The sequence below is a fragment of the Platichthys flesus genome, chromosome 13 (assembly GCF_949316205.1).
Source record: "Platichthys flesus chromosome 13, fPlaFle2.1, whole genome shotgun sequence".
Taxonomy (NCBI): Eukaryota; Metazoa; Chordata; class Actinopteri; order Pleuronectiformes; family Pleuronectidae; genus Platichthys; species Platichthys flesus.
The window spans coordinates 2,569,817-2,585,579 of NC_084957.1; the positions used below are offsets into that span (position 1 = coordinate 2,569,817).

Consider the following 15,763-nt stretch of genomic DNA (forward strand, 5'->3'; position numbering starts at 1 on the left):
GACGACTGAGCGTTCTGATTGGCTGGCTTCGTTATGCTTTAGGCGTTCTTGAGCTGCTTCCTGTCAGACACTCAAACCCTCCACCAGTGGAGCCACCTCAGGCTGACAGACCCAGACATAACTTATTCTGAGGCTCAGAGTGAGTAGACTTCATGACCGCACTATATAGCAATGATTCATTCGAGTTAAAGAATTGGATCCATAACTTTTCAATTCAATATTATGAGAAATTCTAAGAATCCTGGTGAAAGAATGACACATTCAGGTGATTGTTTTAGAAAGCAGTGAATCCACAAGGATCCACTATAAAGCCTAATGTTCTGTTGTGTGCTGCAGACGTGCTGCGTTCTGCCAGCAGGTCGGCTTCTGGTGGAAAAGACCCAAATGGGCTCAAATGCTGGAGAGAGAGTTGATTTTCAAATGTCACAGTGCGATAAACACCAGCTTCCATTGTTTGTCTCAGATGTTTACCAATCAGTTGTAAGCGTGTGCTCCTTCACAGGAAGTTACACAACCTCTCTTAGAAGTTTGTTCTGTTTTTCTCGTTGCTCTAGAAAATGGACTTTCTTTTTGTTTTGTGCTTCTTTCACTCACGCTCACACACTGATGCTACATCATCACAGACAAGTTTGGCTCAGTCTTTGCCCAAGGGCACCTGCAGACCGGAGGAGCCACAGATCGAACCATCAACCTTTAGTTGACCTTTCTGACTTAATCTCAGACGGGGATTAAGACACAGATTAGCTTCTCGATAACATTTATGGCCCTATTTCTGTGCTGTTCATTTTCGGCAGCTGAGCATCTTGAGAAACAGCTCCTGGCACAACGCTGCGGATGAGAAGGAGAATCACACGGGGCTGTCACAGGGAAACTGTCAGAAACAGCTTGTTTGTTGGAAGATGTGGAGGAAACTGCTTCGGCTGCGTTGACAGGTTAGAGGGCGGGACACGGTGGCTCGGCTGTCAGTGTGTCTGTTGGGTCTGTAGTGTTGCTTTGAGACCTTCAGCTTGGAGATGACACACAACGACACACATAGATAAGGAGGAGTTGTTAGGAAAACACACACACATACACAGTGTGTTTACATGTGTCACAGTGATGAAGGCTTTACCTCCATTTAACTCCTGTCACTGTTACTTAGATAGTATAGATTAGTAATCCATTGTGCCTTTTTGAAAATGTTTATAATATTTGGAAAACCCCTTATGAATTTTATAAAGTCTGGGGTAGCTTGAGTATGTTGAGGAAAACTGATGAGTTGATATTTGAGTTTGAGTTCTGAGGACAGAAATGATGAAGGATGGAAACATCATTTACTTCTGAGGGTTTTCAGCAGGAGAACATGACACATCATAATCCCACCATATGTAAATGTTCCCCATCAGGAACATACTGGTCCCACAGCTCGTTATATCACTGGGAGTCTGGATAATGATGGAGAAGGCCCTACAGCAAATACTGTTCCCTGAAGTTAGCGGGTGTGGCTCCACTTAATGATGGTAAACGCAACGCAGACAGAGTCGTGTTGACTTGAGACCGGAGAAGTCTTCTCTGTGGAAAAGTACTTTTCAGGAACTGATCCAGAAGTTTAATAAGCTGACGCTACAGGGACAAAGAGGAGTGGCAGAGTTGATCCGGGGGGGTGCAGAGCTGGCAATGGTATTTATCTTTGAATCGTTCTCCCAATTAAAAGACTTGGAAAGTGAAGAGATCCATAAATACACGGACGGGTTTTCAGACGCCCGGGGCTCTGTGAGCGAGAAGGATTTATTTATAAAACTGCTCTGTCACTGCAAATGCAATAAGTTCGGCATAATTGATGTCAGGCAGATAAAGACTTGGAGACAGGTCTAAAAAGGAGACGGCTCTTCAGAGGATTCTTCTGTCTCGTTAACATCATAAAGCTTTCAACAGGTTCAGCAGAGTCAGAGCCGAGCGTGTTAACCCTGTGGGCTCGTTTCAGAAACTGCCACTGGAAAAACAGGAGAGTAAAGTAGTGATGTGGTATCAACCCAGTGAATAAAAGGCTTTACCACTGTGATCTCTGAATAAGGCTCATTGAGGTAACTAACCTGTGAAATCACAGGATCCTCTGTGGAGTGTCAGTGACTGATCAGACCTGCTGAATGTGAAAGGCCACTATCGATGGTGTCATAGAAGAAAACCATTCGTCAAAGAACATGAGGTATAGGCAGATCATACTTTATTCAGATGAGACCATTGTTGTTGACCTGGTGTGTCATCCACAGTGAGTTGATATGAAGATGCATGAGTGCAAAAGGTGAAGGTGAGACAGCATTTAATTATGGAACTAATGAAATAGTTCCAATCCAATATCATCATAGTTTTTCAGGAAGTTGAAGTTTCATCCAATATTATACTTGAATAAAACTACACTCAGTTCTTTGAGTGCGAACACAAAATGCTTTAGATTGTGTTAAAAATATTTCTTTGTTAAAAGCAATAGTGTTGAATCCGTCAGTATTGAAAACCAGTGAATCAAAAGAATATGAACATAAGTTTAATTAAAAAGAAAACAGGTTGTTATGAAAAGCTTAGAAAAAAAAAACTTTTCCAGTTTTTATACAGGGTGATATTGTTCCTTTAACTATGGTTTGCCGGCTTTGTTTTGATTCTGATAGCCTTAATTATATTATATTATATATATATTTCCTTGTTACGTGAATCAGGCCTGTGGGTATAGAGACAGAAAAGTGGCTACGACCAGTAAAACTTCATTGATGAGCACATCTGGAAGGTGTGGCCTCTTAGTTCCCTCAGAATCCAGCCTCTTCAACATTATACGTTACTGTTGATACTCAGTACCGTCTGTTATGTTTTTTCGGGTTTTAAAAAAAAAACAATTTCTCATTATTCACATGATTTTCTCCTCTGGTTTCTCAGGACTTGGGGCCGATTGGACCGGACAGGAACTGGAAGGGCATCGGCATCTCTCTGCTGGTTATTCTGCTGGTTCTCTCCCTCATTGGACTGTCCATTGTTCTGCTGTCGAGAAGTAAGGTTCCCATTCATATTGACTCCTAGAACAGCTCAGCCTCCTATTCACATTCCGAACATGTGCATTATGATCTATGGTTTGGATTTACCCTGTGAGTTTTATTAATTATCTGATTCTCTCCCTTTGACAGGTTTCTGACTGTGATCAGTATTAAATGCATTTTTCTTCTTCCTGCAGATGATGGTGTTAAACCCACTGGTTCCCAGTTGACAGTCGATGACCTGTTTCACCGAAACTTCGAAATACACGACCCTGATGCAAAGTGGATTGGTGGTGAGTTTGAAACCTGGGTTCAAATCGCCTCAAATGATTGTTGGTCCCATATTATGCATAAAAAATCATAGAATCTTCCTCCTGTAAAGAAACATGTGTCATCTTCAGTATTTGAAATAGGCTCCTACCCATGTTCATCCAGTGAGACTACAAACTCTCCCTCTACACTAGTCACTGTTGTTGTGGTGTGGAGGAACCATCGTGCTTCAGAGTCTGGATGTTTCCTCCTGAACGATGATGTCACCACTTTGCTCTTTTTCTATTTTCACAGTAACTTTTATTTAGCTTTTTTGATTGTAATCAAAATCTAATGGCTGTGAATGGTTTTTCTTGAGAAACTGTGCCAAAGCTGAAACTCTGATTCATTTCATTTGAATGTGATAGTTTAATCACCATCTGATGAGACGGCAGATAATTACCCAATCAACGCTCACAGCTGGGTTCCACACTGGGTTTGCATGCAGGTACAGTCTCTGTTGAATGTTAATAGATTTTCTGTTCCACTCTGAGGGAGCGGGACCAACACAACAGCTGAATTATGATCACACCGTGAAGTGGTGGAGATTAACTGTGTCTGAAATGTGATGGTTGATTCCTGCTCAGCACTGGTTACCAGTCTCCTCCCTGGAACTGACTGGCAAACGTTGTTCTCTGGGCTGGAGAGCTTCCTCACAAGCAGGCCCCAGTCAGTTTGGATTGACATCACACCCCCGCCACCCTGGTTCCCCCCCACGACACACCCACTCCCAGACTTTAAGAGAACTCCATTGTGAAAAGTGAAGAGAAGGATGTTGATACCACGTCTCTACACAGTTCTGGTCTTGATGACCACGTAAAGCACTTAATTTATGAGTACGTCAGTGCCATCTGCTGCATGTTGCCGGTGTCTGTTGTGTCTGTTGTGTCTGTTGTGTCTGTTGTGTCTGTTGTTCACCCAACCATCTTGTCGGCTGCATCTCTCCTGCAGGGCTTCAATGTGAGTTATCTGCCAGTTTCAACCGGACTAACGGAGTCAACAGCAGCGTCACATGGGATCTCCTTCCATTATTGTTTTAACCAATCCAATTTGAACCAATCGGTTGAAATGACACGTCACCTTTATCCTCAGAGCTTTTCCTGGTGGGACCGTGACCCAGTTTCACAATTACTTTTGCTGTAAAATGTTTTATGCAACCGTTGATTTGATACATGCACAGAATATAAAGAAATACCTGGCTTGTTTTACAGTGGGGAAGAGTTTTTCGAAACGACAAAAGCCTTTGGAGGATTCTCTCGCCTGTTGAATACGAGCCATTCATCCGTCTGTCATTTTTATTTCCCTGTCACACTCGAGTGTTCTGAGTGTAAGCGAGTCCACAGCCTCATCGGCTGAGAGTGATGCCTCGGAGCTTATTCATTGACATCTACATGAGATGGGGACTTCAAAATGATTTAGCCCTGTCATATAAGGTAATGGGATTCAGTCCTGTCTGGACTGGTGTGGTGTGGTGTGGGGGGGGCTCCTGTCGTTGATTCCACTGAATTTCACTATGTCGTTGGTCTCCTCTCTCCTGACAGATACGGGTTCTTCTCGGGGGGGAGCTTAACGTCCGACTCATAAACCCCCCCATGAATCTCAGGGTTGTTCTGTCTGCACATGATCATCTTAAGTGAATGGTTTCCAGTGGAGGAACCAAAGCTACCGTATATCTGGAGGAATGGTGCTGAGCATCCAGCCTTTCTGTGTCACTGAATCATGTATTTATTTGTCTATTTTAACTTTATTAAATGCACATTATCACATTCAGATCCAGTGATTCTGGGCGTTTATGTTTCTGTCCGGTAGGAAAGGAGATCATCTTTCAGAACTGGGATGGAGATGTTCTGAAAACGTCTTTGAAGAGCAATGCAACACAACTCCTGCTGAAGAACACCACATTTGTAAGTATCGAGTCAAATATAATGTTGGTTTTAAGGAAAATAACAATTATTCCAATATTTTTTATATCAGGTTTTAATGCATCATCGTTTTACTGATTTCAGGTTGTCAGAATGTGTTGGCTGGTGTTTGTGTATCTGTGTGTGTGTGTGTGTGTGTGTGCCTCTGATGTATTCCCAGTTTTGCAGAACAAATCTTCACCATGTCTGTTTCTCTTCCCACAGGCAACTTTTAAGGCCTCAAGGTTTTCAGTGTCTCCTGATCTCAACTATGTTCTTCTGGGATACGATGTCAAGCAGGTAAGCTCTTACTGCTATGATACACTGTGGGTTGTATACCAAGCCTGACAGCTGTGTGGGTCAAAGCTGTGTGTGTGTGTTGTGGCCATAAATGACTCAGCATAGTATATTATAGTGGTATTTTCATGTTGAGGAGAGACGAGAGAGAGAGAGAGAGAGAGAGAGAGAGAGAGAGAGAGAGAGAGAGAGAGAAATTCATACTCTGTGTGGACCTACATGATGTCACAACTGTCTCTTGTGAGCATTGGTTAAGTTTAGGGTATAAAGCATGATAACCACAACAAAACACAACACATTGAATGAATGTGTATTTGACCTTGACCTGATTTCTCCTGATTCGCGGCTGTCATGCTTCATGGGGCAAAGAAGTAATAGCTTCCTGCTCTATATCTCACTGTGCTGCCTATGCAACACAACAAAAAAAAAAAACTCAACTTGTTGTTCTTTTATTTAATTCACTCCGGGAAACAGTTCAAAAAACGAGCAAGCACTCAGAGTGAGTCTCTGGGGGACATTTGCCTCAACTGGTTTGGGCGAGAGGAGGGACATGGGGGAGAGAGGAGAGAGGAGAGAGGAGAGAGGAGAGAGGACAGAGGAGAGAGGAGAGAGGAGAGAGGAGAGAGGAGAGAGGAGAGAGGAGAGAGGAGGGGACACCAGGAACTCTGTTGTCACTACAGTTATAAAGAGAGTGGCTGTGTCCCAGTTGTCCGAGCTTCTTGTTTGAGGTCTTTATCTCTTCTTTTGAAAACGGATTCACGGCCGGCGCACAATGAATCCTGGAACAGCTCGGCCTGCAGAGGGAGATGCCATTGTTCAGAGAATGAAGGTTGAATCTGTCAGCCATAAAACCGAGGAGTCTTCAAAGTGCAGGAACCCGGTCAGGCCACTGAGTCGCAGCCCCTGAAGGACGGGGCCACTGATTCGGGACTTAGCTGTAATGACTTAATTAATGATCGCAGCCCCAGTTAATAGTAGCAATTATGATATTAATAAAAGAGATGAATAGTGGGCTACCAATAATAATAAACATTATAATAGTCTCTGCAGTAGTAGTGTCAGATCTGGACGCTGCAGATATTTTGAGTCAGTGGGAGAGAGAGAGAGAGAGAGAGAGAGAGAGCCCAGTGCATCATGGGAGTTCCCCCAGCACTCTAGGTCTATAACAGTATAACTATGGGATGGTTCAGGGCTCTGCTGATTGCAACAAAGCTAATTACTCTACATGGCAAAGTTATTTTTTACACAACAATCTCATTTGGCTTCTACAGACAGAGCTGTGGCATCACTCAGTGCTGTAAAGAGAATATCAGGACTGAATGTTATCCAGAGCAATTCAAAGCAGTTGTTCCCTTTTTCATTCGGATTCATTTCATCAACAAGAAGCGTTTATAACTAAAGGACACATATGCATTTCCACTTCATGTTTTCAATGGAAGGTTGTGTGTGTTTGTTTGCGTGATGAAAGTGCATTTGTGTTGACATTTGTACATAATCTCTGAAAAAACAGCCATATGCAAACACGATGCTAATCAGGGGAAGTGGTGAATAATTAGTGAAGCTCATGAACGAGCTGAACCCTGCGCTTGTCCTGGGGGACCATTGAATAACTCACAGGTGTGTGTGGGGGGCCCTTTAACATCTTTGAATCAGAGCAAGTGCTCTCTGATTTGTTCAAGATATAAGGAATATAAAAACTAAAATCTTTATACACTCTTTAAGTGTCCGTGAGTCCGGTTCCTCACAAACGTTACACATTCCAAAAGCGTTGTGACACTATTCAGCAGAACAGATAAAGTACACAGATTAAATGTCCAGAGCCATTTACCACAGCCCCACTCGCACCTGGTGATCTCCTTTTCAATGAATCTGATTAAATCCCTAATCCCACAGCACCCAGTGGAATCTGTCCCTGACACTGACGGCAGCATCACCACCCCCCACAGAGACCACTGTTCAGCTACAGGCTGATCAGGTGAACACTGTGGATTAAGAATCAGATGCTGGACACACACAGATCATTGAGATGTTTCCCCAGCCAGTGGCACTAAAGACTGATTCTATCAAAGAGGTACTTTGCCGTGAATTATCCTCTTAACCACGCTCATTTGGTTGAGGTAAAAGAAATGATGATAACATTACTAGACGTTCCACAGATCCCTCACTGTGTGCTGTACAGATCATTGAGGACTAAGTGTCCTCAATGATTCCCAGTTCCCAGTACCACATCTTAGTTATGCTGGTGTGAACCTCGGCCCAGCGTTTCTTTTAATCCCTAATCGGTCCAAACATGTTTTTAAAAATATATTCGATATCACCGAACAAAGAGCACAGTGATGTGCTCAGCGTCTCTAGGTGTGTGTCACTCGAGGTGTTTACAGAGCGATGGGGATGGAATGGGAGGGGGGGGGGGGGGGGGGTTGTGTGTGTGGTGAGGAAATGTGCTGATTGACTATTTTCATCTCCAGAACAATCTGCTGTTCTCAGCCTGCTGCTCGGCTGCAGAGCCACAGGAACATTTCCACTATTTCAGCTGTTCCATTGTTGAGAGGAGATTCTGCCGGTGGAGGAGTTTTCCTCCTCGTGCGTCTCTAACCCAACAGATAGAATTCAAATGACTGGAATGAATCACATGCTGATTGTGGTGAAGAGGTGTTTTTATAGGAGCCCGTTCCAATTACAAAATGTTTCACTGACTTTGCAAACTAGTGATAATAAAGGATTATGTCCACACCAGAGGCCACAATGCTATCCTGAATAAACACACAGCAGATTAACTGTTGTTGATGTTTATCATGAGGTCATGAATATTACAATAACATGGTGTCTGTTTTTTAACTGTTGTGATTGGACATTTTGCTCCGCCACACGTCCAGAAAATCACGCCAGACGAATAACTTCATCTGGTGAAGCAGGATCATTTGCTGTGATAGCGTGTGATTTGCAAACAGCCCATAACAAACAGGCATGTTAGGAACAGGCAAAGCACTAGACTTTTGACTCAGCTATGAAAACAGCTGTTCTTTGCTCCACTATCATTTTCAAAGTGATGTGTTTTGGCAGCTTTCAGCCACTGGGACCAGTTTATAACTCTGCATTTCGCTCTGGTTTTGGAAAATGAAACCAAACCAGCAGCAGCAGCAAAGGAGAAGTTGGTCACTTTCTGTCTTTTCATCTTTTTGATAGACGTTGATTTTGGATCCATCAGAACATTGCTCTCGATCTCTACCAGTTTCTTCTCGTGTATGTTTTTGTGAACTTCAGCCCGGCCTCTCTTTCTTTCTTTGTGGTTTTGTGCTGAAACCTGTGAAGCTCATGAAGTATTCTCTCGTTCATTGATAAGAAAACATGTCTTCCTACTTCTGGGAGTCTTCTCAACTCTCTCTGCAGTTATCTATTTATCATGTACAGGAGCTGCTTGTTTGCAATGCTCTAGTTTTTCCAAGTGCAGCTTGTGAAGGAGTTTCCTTCTTCATGTGGATTCTCTCTCAGTCGCTCTGTATTCCTTCACTGAGCACAAAAAGGAGGCAGAGGTCAGCGAAGGTCACTGTTTCATATGTTTATCTGTCGCCCAGAACGTGTGCAGCTGCTTCAGTTGAAAACACTTTCAGCTGAAGAAACTCCCTCACACCAATTTATATGTTTTCAACAATTGTTTTTGACAAATCAAATACATTTGATATTTCCAGGTTTCTGCTTCACAGGCCTGTTCATGTTTTAAAACTCCTGGTATGCGTCTGTAAGTGTCTACGTGATCATTTCCAAACTCCACGGATTCTGTGGATCTAATTCTCTGAAGTTGAGCGGATACCATGCGAGTCTGTGGGAAAATTTCAAAACTAAAACTTAGCATGGATGTAGCCTCAGTTCCAGTTTAACAGCCTACTGGGAAAAACAAATACACACAGGACAACAAAAAGGATTTGTGTTTTGTGATTAAAGCAGGTTTCAGTGTTTCCACCTGCACACCCCCAGCCCTCTGCTCCACAGCTCCCATCGCTTCTCTGTTCCAAACAGACTGGGAACTGGGATTGTTTGTCTTTTGTTTTTCATGCACTTAGTTACAAACAGGGACGGAAACACAGCTCATTTATCACAGCTTGCTTTCCAGTCCCTCAGCCCAATAATGGGGAAATAGCTCGTTGCAAATCCCACGACGCGTGTTCCTCCCTGTTCCGTTCTGCCACAGGGACGTGTCGGGGGGGGGGGGGCGGTGAGCTGGTTTGATAATGAGCTGTGTGGGCTCGATGGGATGGAGAGAGCAGAGCGTTAACGGCCCGGTCTCCTCCCGAGCTGGACGGAGCAGATGTGTTCATCATCAAAGTGACAGCCTTAATCTATGGAGAGTAATGGCTCGCCCCGGCACCACTGTCTCCAGTTGTCTTATGAATTTATCATAATCACGCCGGCTCTCTCTCCGCTGCACTACAGTGCTGCGTCAAAAGGTTTCCATGCATCTTATTCAGATTTGTTTATGGTCAGCAGCCTCCTGTGCACATTGTCCAGGACTTCAAGTGCTCACGACAGGAGGAATCCTCCAGTGGCTGATTATCATTGGGGCTGTACAGAGTAACTGGTTTTCAACGCATGTTAATGACGTGGTAGTGGGCAAATAAGCAGAGTGCACTAATTAAGCCCATCTTCAGTTTATGATCTGAGAGTAAACACATTTAATGAGACTCAATCTGCTTTGTGAGAATTTTCACCATGAGATTGTTTAAAAACGTCTCAATACAGATCACAACTAATTAGAGATGAAGAAGATCTGTCACAATAATTTTCCATTAGAACAAGTTTCCATTAGAACAAGTGTCTACAGTTAATTCTTCACTGATTTGTTTCACTGCTGCTGTTCAAAAGCTTTTATTTTTTTAAATCATCACTTCAGAGTAATGAAAAGGTTATGAATAATCTTCTTTCTAACAATAAATCAAAGCAATGTTTTAACTTTCTTTTGTAAAAACATTTTCTAAAGGGATTTTCTTTAAATGATTTTTTCTGCAACATGTATTTATTTGATCACGTAATCAAACCAGTCTATCTATATCTATCTATATATAAACTATATGTATCTATTAATATATATAGATGACTTTATAAATCCCTGGGGGTGATTCATTTGCCACAGCAGCCGTCCAGTGAAGAAAGTAAAGAAATGAAAAAATACAAAACACAGAAATACAAATTGTTAGGTGCTGATGTTAGCTACAGCTAAATAAGGTTCAGCATAAAAAGCGCAAAGCATAAATATGTTACTCTGATTAATTTGAGTCCAGTGCTGTGGTCACAGGTCCGGTGGAGACAGAGGAGTTGAAACGATTCATTTCACAGTATTTCACTGTTATTTGATAACACATTATTAAGAGTAATATACCTTCTAGCACAATGTGTTCACACTCAGATTATCTGCTTGTGCTCGAGCATCATAATACCAATTTGCCACGGTGCAAGTGCTCTTGACTTCTATCGGGAAGGGGAGATGACACCAATTGTGTAAACCAAACCAAATTAGACACATCCTAATTTAATTTGCTCTCAAGCCGGTCGGCATCATTATCTGTCCAAAGTCAACAATGCACCAGTGCAACTCTTTTTCAGACCAACACATGTCAGGGTCGGGTTAGAAGGCAGACAGACCCAGGAGGCAGTTTAAACAAATAGTGTCCCTTTAAAACACATTTGTAATTTCATGTATAAAAACTAGTGACTATATTCAGTCTTTTGTCATTTCCTACACAAACACTATATCTGTTTGTTTTACTCTTTCAAGCTTCTGTTTAAAGAACAGTCACAGTTGTCATGTGAGAGAAGAACCAAGTGTCAGACTCAAACTGCCAACACCAGCAAAGTGCTTCTAAGATGTAAGAAACAAACACTATAGGAACTATTTACAAGTGCGCTGTCTTCTGGGAACACCACCAACCACCACCCCCTCCCCACCACCACCACCACCACCACCACCACCACCACCCAACACATCCCCATCCTCCTCTCTCCTGGTGACAGCCTTATCAAGGAGTCATCACAGAGCTGTCAGTGGGGGGGGGGGGGGGGTGTCGGCTGACTGATGTTGACGTCTCTGTTTCAAGGAAAGAAGAGAAGAAGAAGAGACGTTGAGATACAGTTCACAATACACAGGGAAAAGTTCTGTCCAAATTAGGAGTGAAGGTTTTGTAGTGAGGCGCCGGGCAGACTCCATCCTGAGCCCGACCGATCTTCTGATGGGGGGGAATGGAAATGCTCGAGTGTATTTATCGTATTGCTCGGTGGGGGGGTGGGGAGCTCACACTCCAGCTGATTGTTATGCAGATGGTGGTTTCAGGTACTGAACCATCATGAAATTGAATCCTGAAACAAAAGCAGTGAGAGCCGATGTTCTCCCGACACTTCAGCGCACAAATTTGGCAAAAAAATTAACATGAGGCTCAGCAGAATGAAAATGATCTTCTAATTGTGTATAAAATGAAATGTGGAAATGGTATTAACATCCGATACTGAAAGCATCTAGTCCTTTCTTTTTCATTCTTTGTAACCCAGCCCACTGATGGATGTCTTGTTAAGGGGTCAAGTGTTCAGTGCATCGTATTTTAATAATATTTTCCCTTTGAATAAATTTGAATTAATATAACTACATTTATCCTAACTATCTGAATTATTTCCTTTTAGGTCCTGATTATCAATTAGTTGTGAAATATACAGGTTGGTGTTCTAATGACTCTGAACTAGTTCCTTCTTGTTTTGGTTTCCAGGTCTACCAGCACTCGTTCCTGGCATCATACCTCATCTACAACCTGTACACACGGTGAGAAGAACAACAAATAAGATCAACATTTCACATCATGGTCCGAAACCAGTGGCTGTGGCTGGTTCATGATAGACAAACTAAAGATGTTGTTTTTTTGTTCTTGCGTCAGAGAGGTGCGTGAGCTGAATCCTCCAGAGGTCTCCGACTCAGTCCTCCAGTTTGCCTCATGGGGAGCTCGGGGTCAACAGCTGGTGAGTGGGGTACTGGGGTAAATAAAGGTTGTGAACACATGAAGAGTAGAGACGCCTCATCTCCTCCTCCACAGACACAAGAAGCCCTGTTCATCTGGGACCTTTTAACAAATGTTGTGGTTTTTCAGCCTCAGGTTCAGCAGCAATATGCAGAATATTCCTGTGACTAAAGACTCTGTGATGAAATCCTGCATCTAGATGCATGGATGATGATGCAGGAGAAATGCCCAGATAATATAAACTGTGATTTTAGGCACAGTAGAAATCTGTTTGATTATGTTTGAGGCTTTTTAGTCAAATAATTAAATTCATAACTTGATCTAAAATCAGTAAAAACATTGACACAAAACACAGAGCAGCAAATTGTTCAACAACTTATTCGATCAATTTATAATTTCAGTGAATTTTAAACACAACATAGATATCTTGTTTAATATTCTAAATTGTGTTAATAATCTGTCCTAATTCATTATTATTTGATCGTTTGTGGGTTTCAAAACAAAGTGATTTAAATTCTTCAAGTGTGAGTAACAGAATAAACACTTAATTGGTTTATTAAGAAGGAATATGCAGATTCCTTCACAATGAGAATGAAACGTCCTCGATGTGGATTTCATTTAGATTCTGGTCGTTTCCCTTGAAGAGGCCTCGCTGCCGGCAGAACGCTGAAAATCAATGTTTAATGTCCTGTGTTTAATGTATAATTCATTCCTCTGAGGTAAAGTCCAATCAAAGGCGGTTTCTCTCCTGAAAGAAAACAAACCAGTCGAGCAGTTGCTGGAAAACGACTTTCCTCTGCCGTGCTGAGGATTATGTGCAGAATTATCAGTCCATTATTGTCTCCAGTGCAGACAAGGAAAGTAATTAACCAATTGATAGCATATTTATCTGGTTTCCTCAGTATTTATACCTGCCCCCGGTGGAGCCTGGCTCGGTGAAGCCCTTCAGCAGAGGGCCACCACCGGTGCAAGCTAATAACAAGTATCATCAATCATGAGCCGCATATATTTGTGTTATCGTGAGCCGCTGCCTTATTATTTATATCGCTGGTGTTTTCTCTCTGTGATCACGTCACCAGGCTTTTCTCTGTTTGCTCAACACAGACCTTCTGAAACAAGAGTAACTTGACGGTGGCAGCAGTGCAGCAAGTTCTCATGTAACTTGTGAATTCATGACTTTATTAGTCAGATACTGTAATAAGAGTCATCAGTATTACAAAGAAATGGGTCAGGTCTCCACACATGCTGAGTCGGGGGTTCACCTGCATTGTTCCTGCTCAGCTAACTCTGTCAGATGAATTCATGTAATCCTGGACAAGTTAACTAAAAATATAATTTCACATATTTCCAAACATCCGGGCTGATTATAATGATTTTATGATAATGAATCATGATTACCTGTAATCTGTCGTCCCTGTGATCACTGAATACATAAAGTAATCCGTGCAGTTGTTTTTGGTTCAGTTTTCAAATGAAATCCTTCTTTATATTTTCTGTCCTCTCAGATCTATATATTTGAAAACAACATTTACTACCAGACGGACGTTCAGAGCAGCTCGTGGAGGCTCACGTCCTCTGGACAGGAGGGCATCGTTTTCAATGGGATCGCAGACTGGTTGTACGAGGGTAAGAGCCACGCCACTGGTTTCACACCACCTGCAGCACCTTTCAAAAAAAACCACCCATGACAACTGAAACATCTGAAATGAGGAGATAAGCGGTCGATGCTGTTTGTTGTATTTTACCTGTATAGCAAGTGAATTGTGATGGACCTGGTGATTAACTCTTCCAATCAGATTAAATACTCTGTCAATAACTGCACAACAAATGCACTGATGCTAAAACCGACTCTCTGACCTGGTGGAAGCTTTCTATCAGGTCTGTGTAGAGCCTGCACTCGGGTTGGGTATCGATCGGGTTCTTTACGATGGGTAATCCATATTTTTAAAACGTCACGGTGCCTAAATGATGCAGAAACTTTACATAAAACAAACGTTGACGAGAAGAAAAGGGTTTTGGTTTTTAGCCAAGGCAAATCGGAAGAGGAAACTCATCATACAACAGTTTAAAGTAAACTATGTCTATGTGTATATTATGTAATAACAGCTTCTTCATCAGTCGTCCCTGGTTCCAGGGACACTGTCCTCACTGATGTGATGAGGGTCACTCCAGCTAACACAGATCCTCGCTCTGGGTTCAGATGCATCTCCGTGCGTTGCCGGCAGCTATTTTACGTTTTGTCATGTTCCTCCTTTTCCTTCTTCTGTTCTCAGTTTGCTGGCGGAAGGCAAACATCATTTGCTCAGACATTTGCTGCATGCTCGGGTGTCAGGAACCTTTCACGTGAAATGCAGCCACACGTTCGACCGATAGGACTGAGTCTGTGTTGACATGTTGACTCATGTTTGAGGTTTATACTGTTTGTATATGGCACCAGGCTTCCGTACCCAACGCTGACCTGCAGTCTCAATCCTCAGGTGCATAGAGTGCAGCACCAACAGCCAGCTAAACATGTGATTACAATGATTGTTGTTGTCCAATCACAGCTCTCGTCAAACTAACATCACAGAGAAGCTGCAGGAGCATCTCCTCTGTGATGGCTGTCACTCTCCTGGCCCAGATTGTTCTGATTTGTGTCTTCTTGTCTTTCCAGAGGAGGTGCTCCACACTCAGGTGACTCACTGGTGGTCCCCTGATGGGACCAGACTGGCCTACCTCACCATCAACGACTCCCTGGTTCCCAACATGCTCCTGCCTCGCTTCACAGGAGCCCTCTACCCTCGAGGGAAGGAATACCCCTACCCAAAGGTAATCCTACTGCTGACACCCAGGTCTCACCTCATCTCTCTATCACTGGAGCAGAACTAGAGATGATGAGCAGCATTTACAATCTGCCTGCTCCCTCCGACAGCATCACAACCTGACAGCATTTAAACCTCCATTGTATCAAACCAGTCCTATGAATAATACAACTGAAGGTTAGTGGAACCTTTGTAGGGAGCCGTGGGAGGATAAGGAACGTGAAATGCTTCGGTGAGGTGAGCGAACACAACACCGGTCCCTTGATGGGGATGGTTAGCACATCGGATGACTCTAAGATGAGGGAACGGTTGTGGAAAAGTGTTGGAATGAGGGTCATGAGGGAGAGGCCAATCTCATTTGATGGCTCAGACCCATCCCGAGGGGGATGTCTAATTAATGAGGCGCTGCTCTCGCTCTCAGCTTCACCGACGGGGGGGAAAGAACTGATTCTGCTGCAGCT

The 15,763-nt window shown here is 43.0% G+C and overlaps 1 protein-coding gene across 1 annotated transcript in view; it reads left to right on the top strand.

Annotated features, from left to right (window-relative positions):
• LOC133967788 (inactive dipeptidyl peptidase 10-like) overlaps positions 1-15,763 on the top strand; it is a 50,027-nt gene that overhangs the window by 24,366 nt on the left and 9,898 nt on the right. The window contains exons 2-9 of the mRNA XM_062403446.1: positions 2,905-3,016; positions 3,197-3,292; positions 5,118-5,212; positions 5,435-5,509; positions 12,256-12,308; positions 12,421-12,502; positions 14,007-14,127; positions 15,155-15,309. Coding sequence (XP_062259430.1) covers positions 2,905-3,016; positions 3,197-3,292; positions 5,118-5,212; positions 5,435-5,509; positions 12,256-12,308; positions 12,421-12,502; positions 14,007-14,127; positions 15,155-15,309 — 789 coding nt within the window. The remainder of the gene's footprint in view (positions 1-2,904; positions 3,017-3,196; positions 3,293-5,117; positions 5,213-5,434; positions 5,510-12,255; positions 12,309-12,420; positions 12,503-14,006; positions 14,128-15,154; positions 15,310-15,763) is intronic.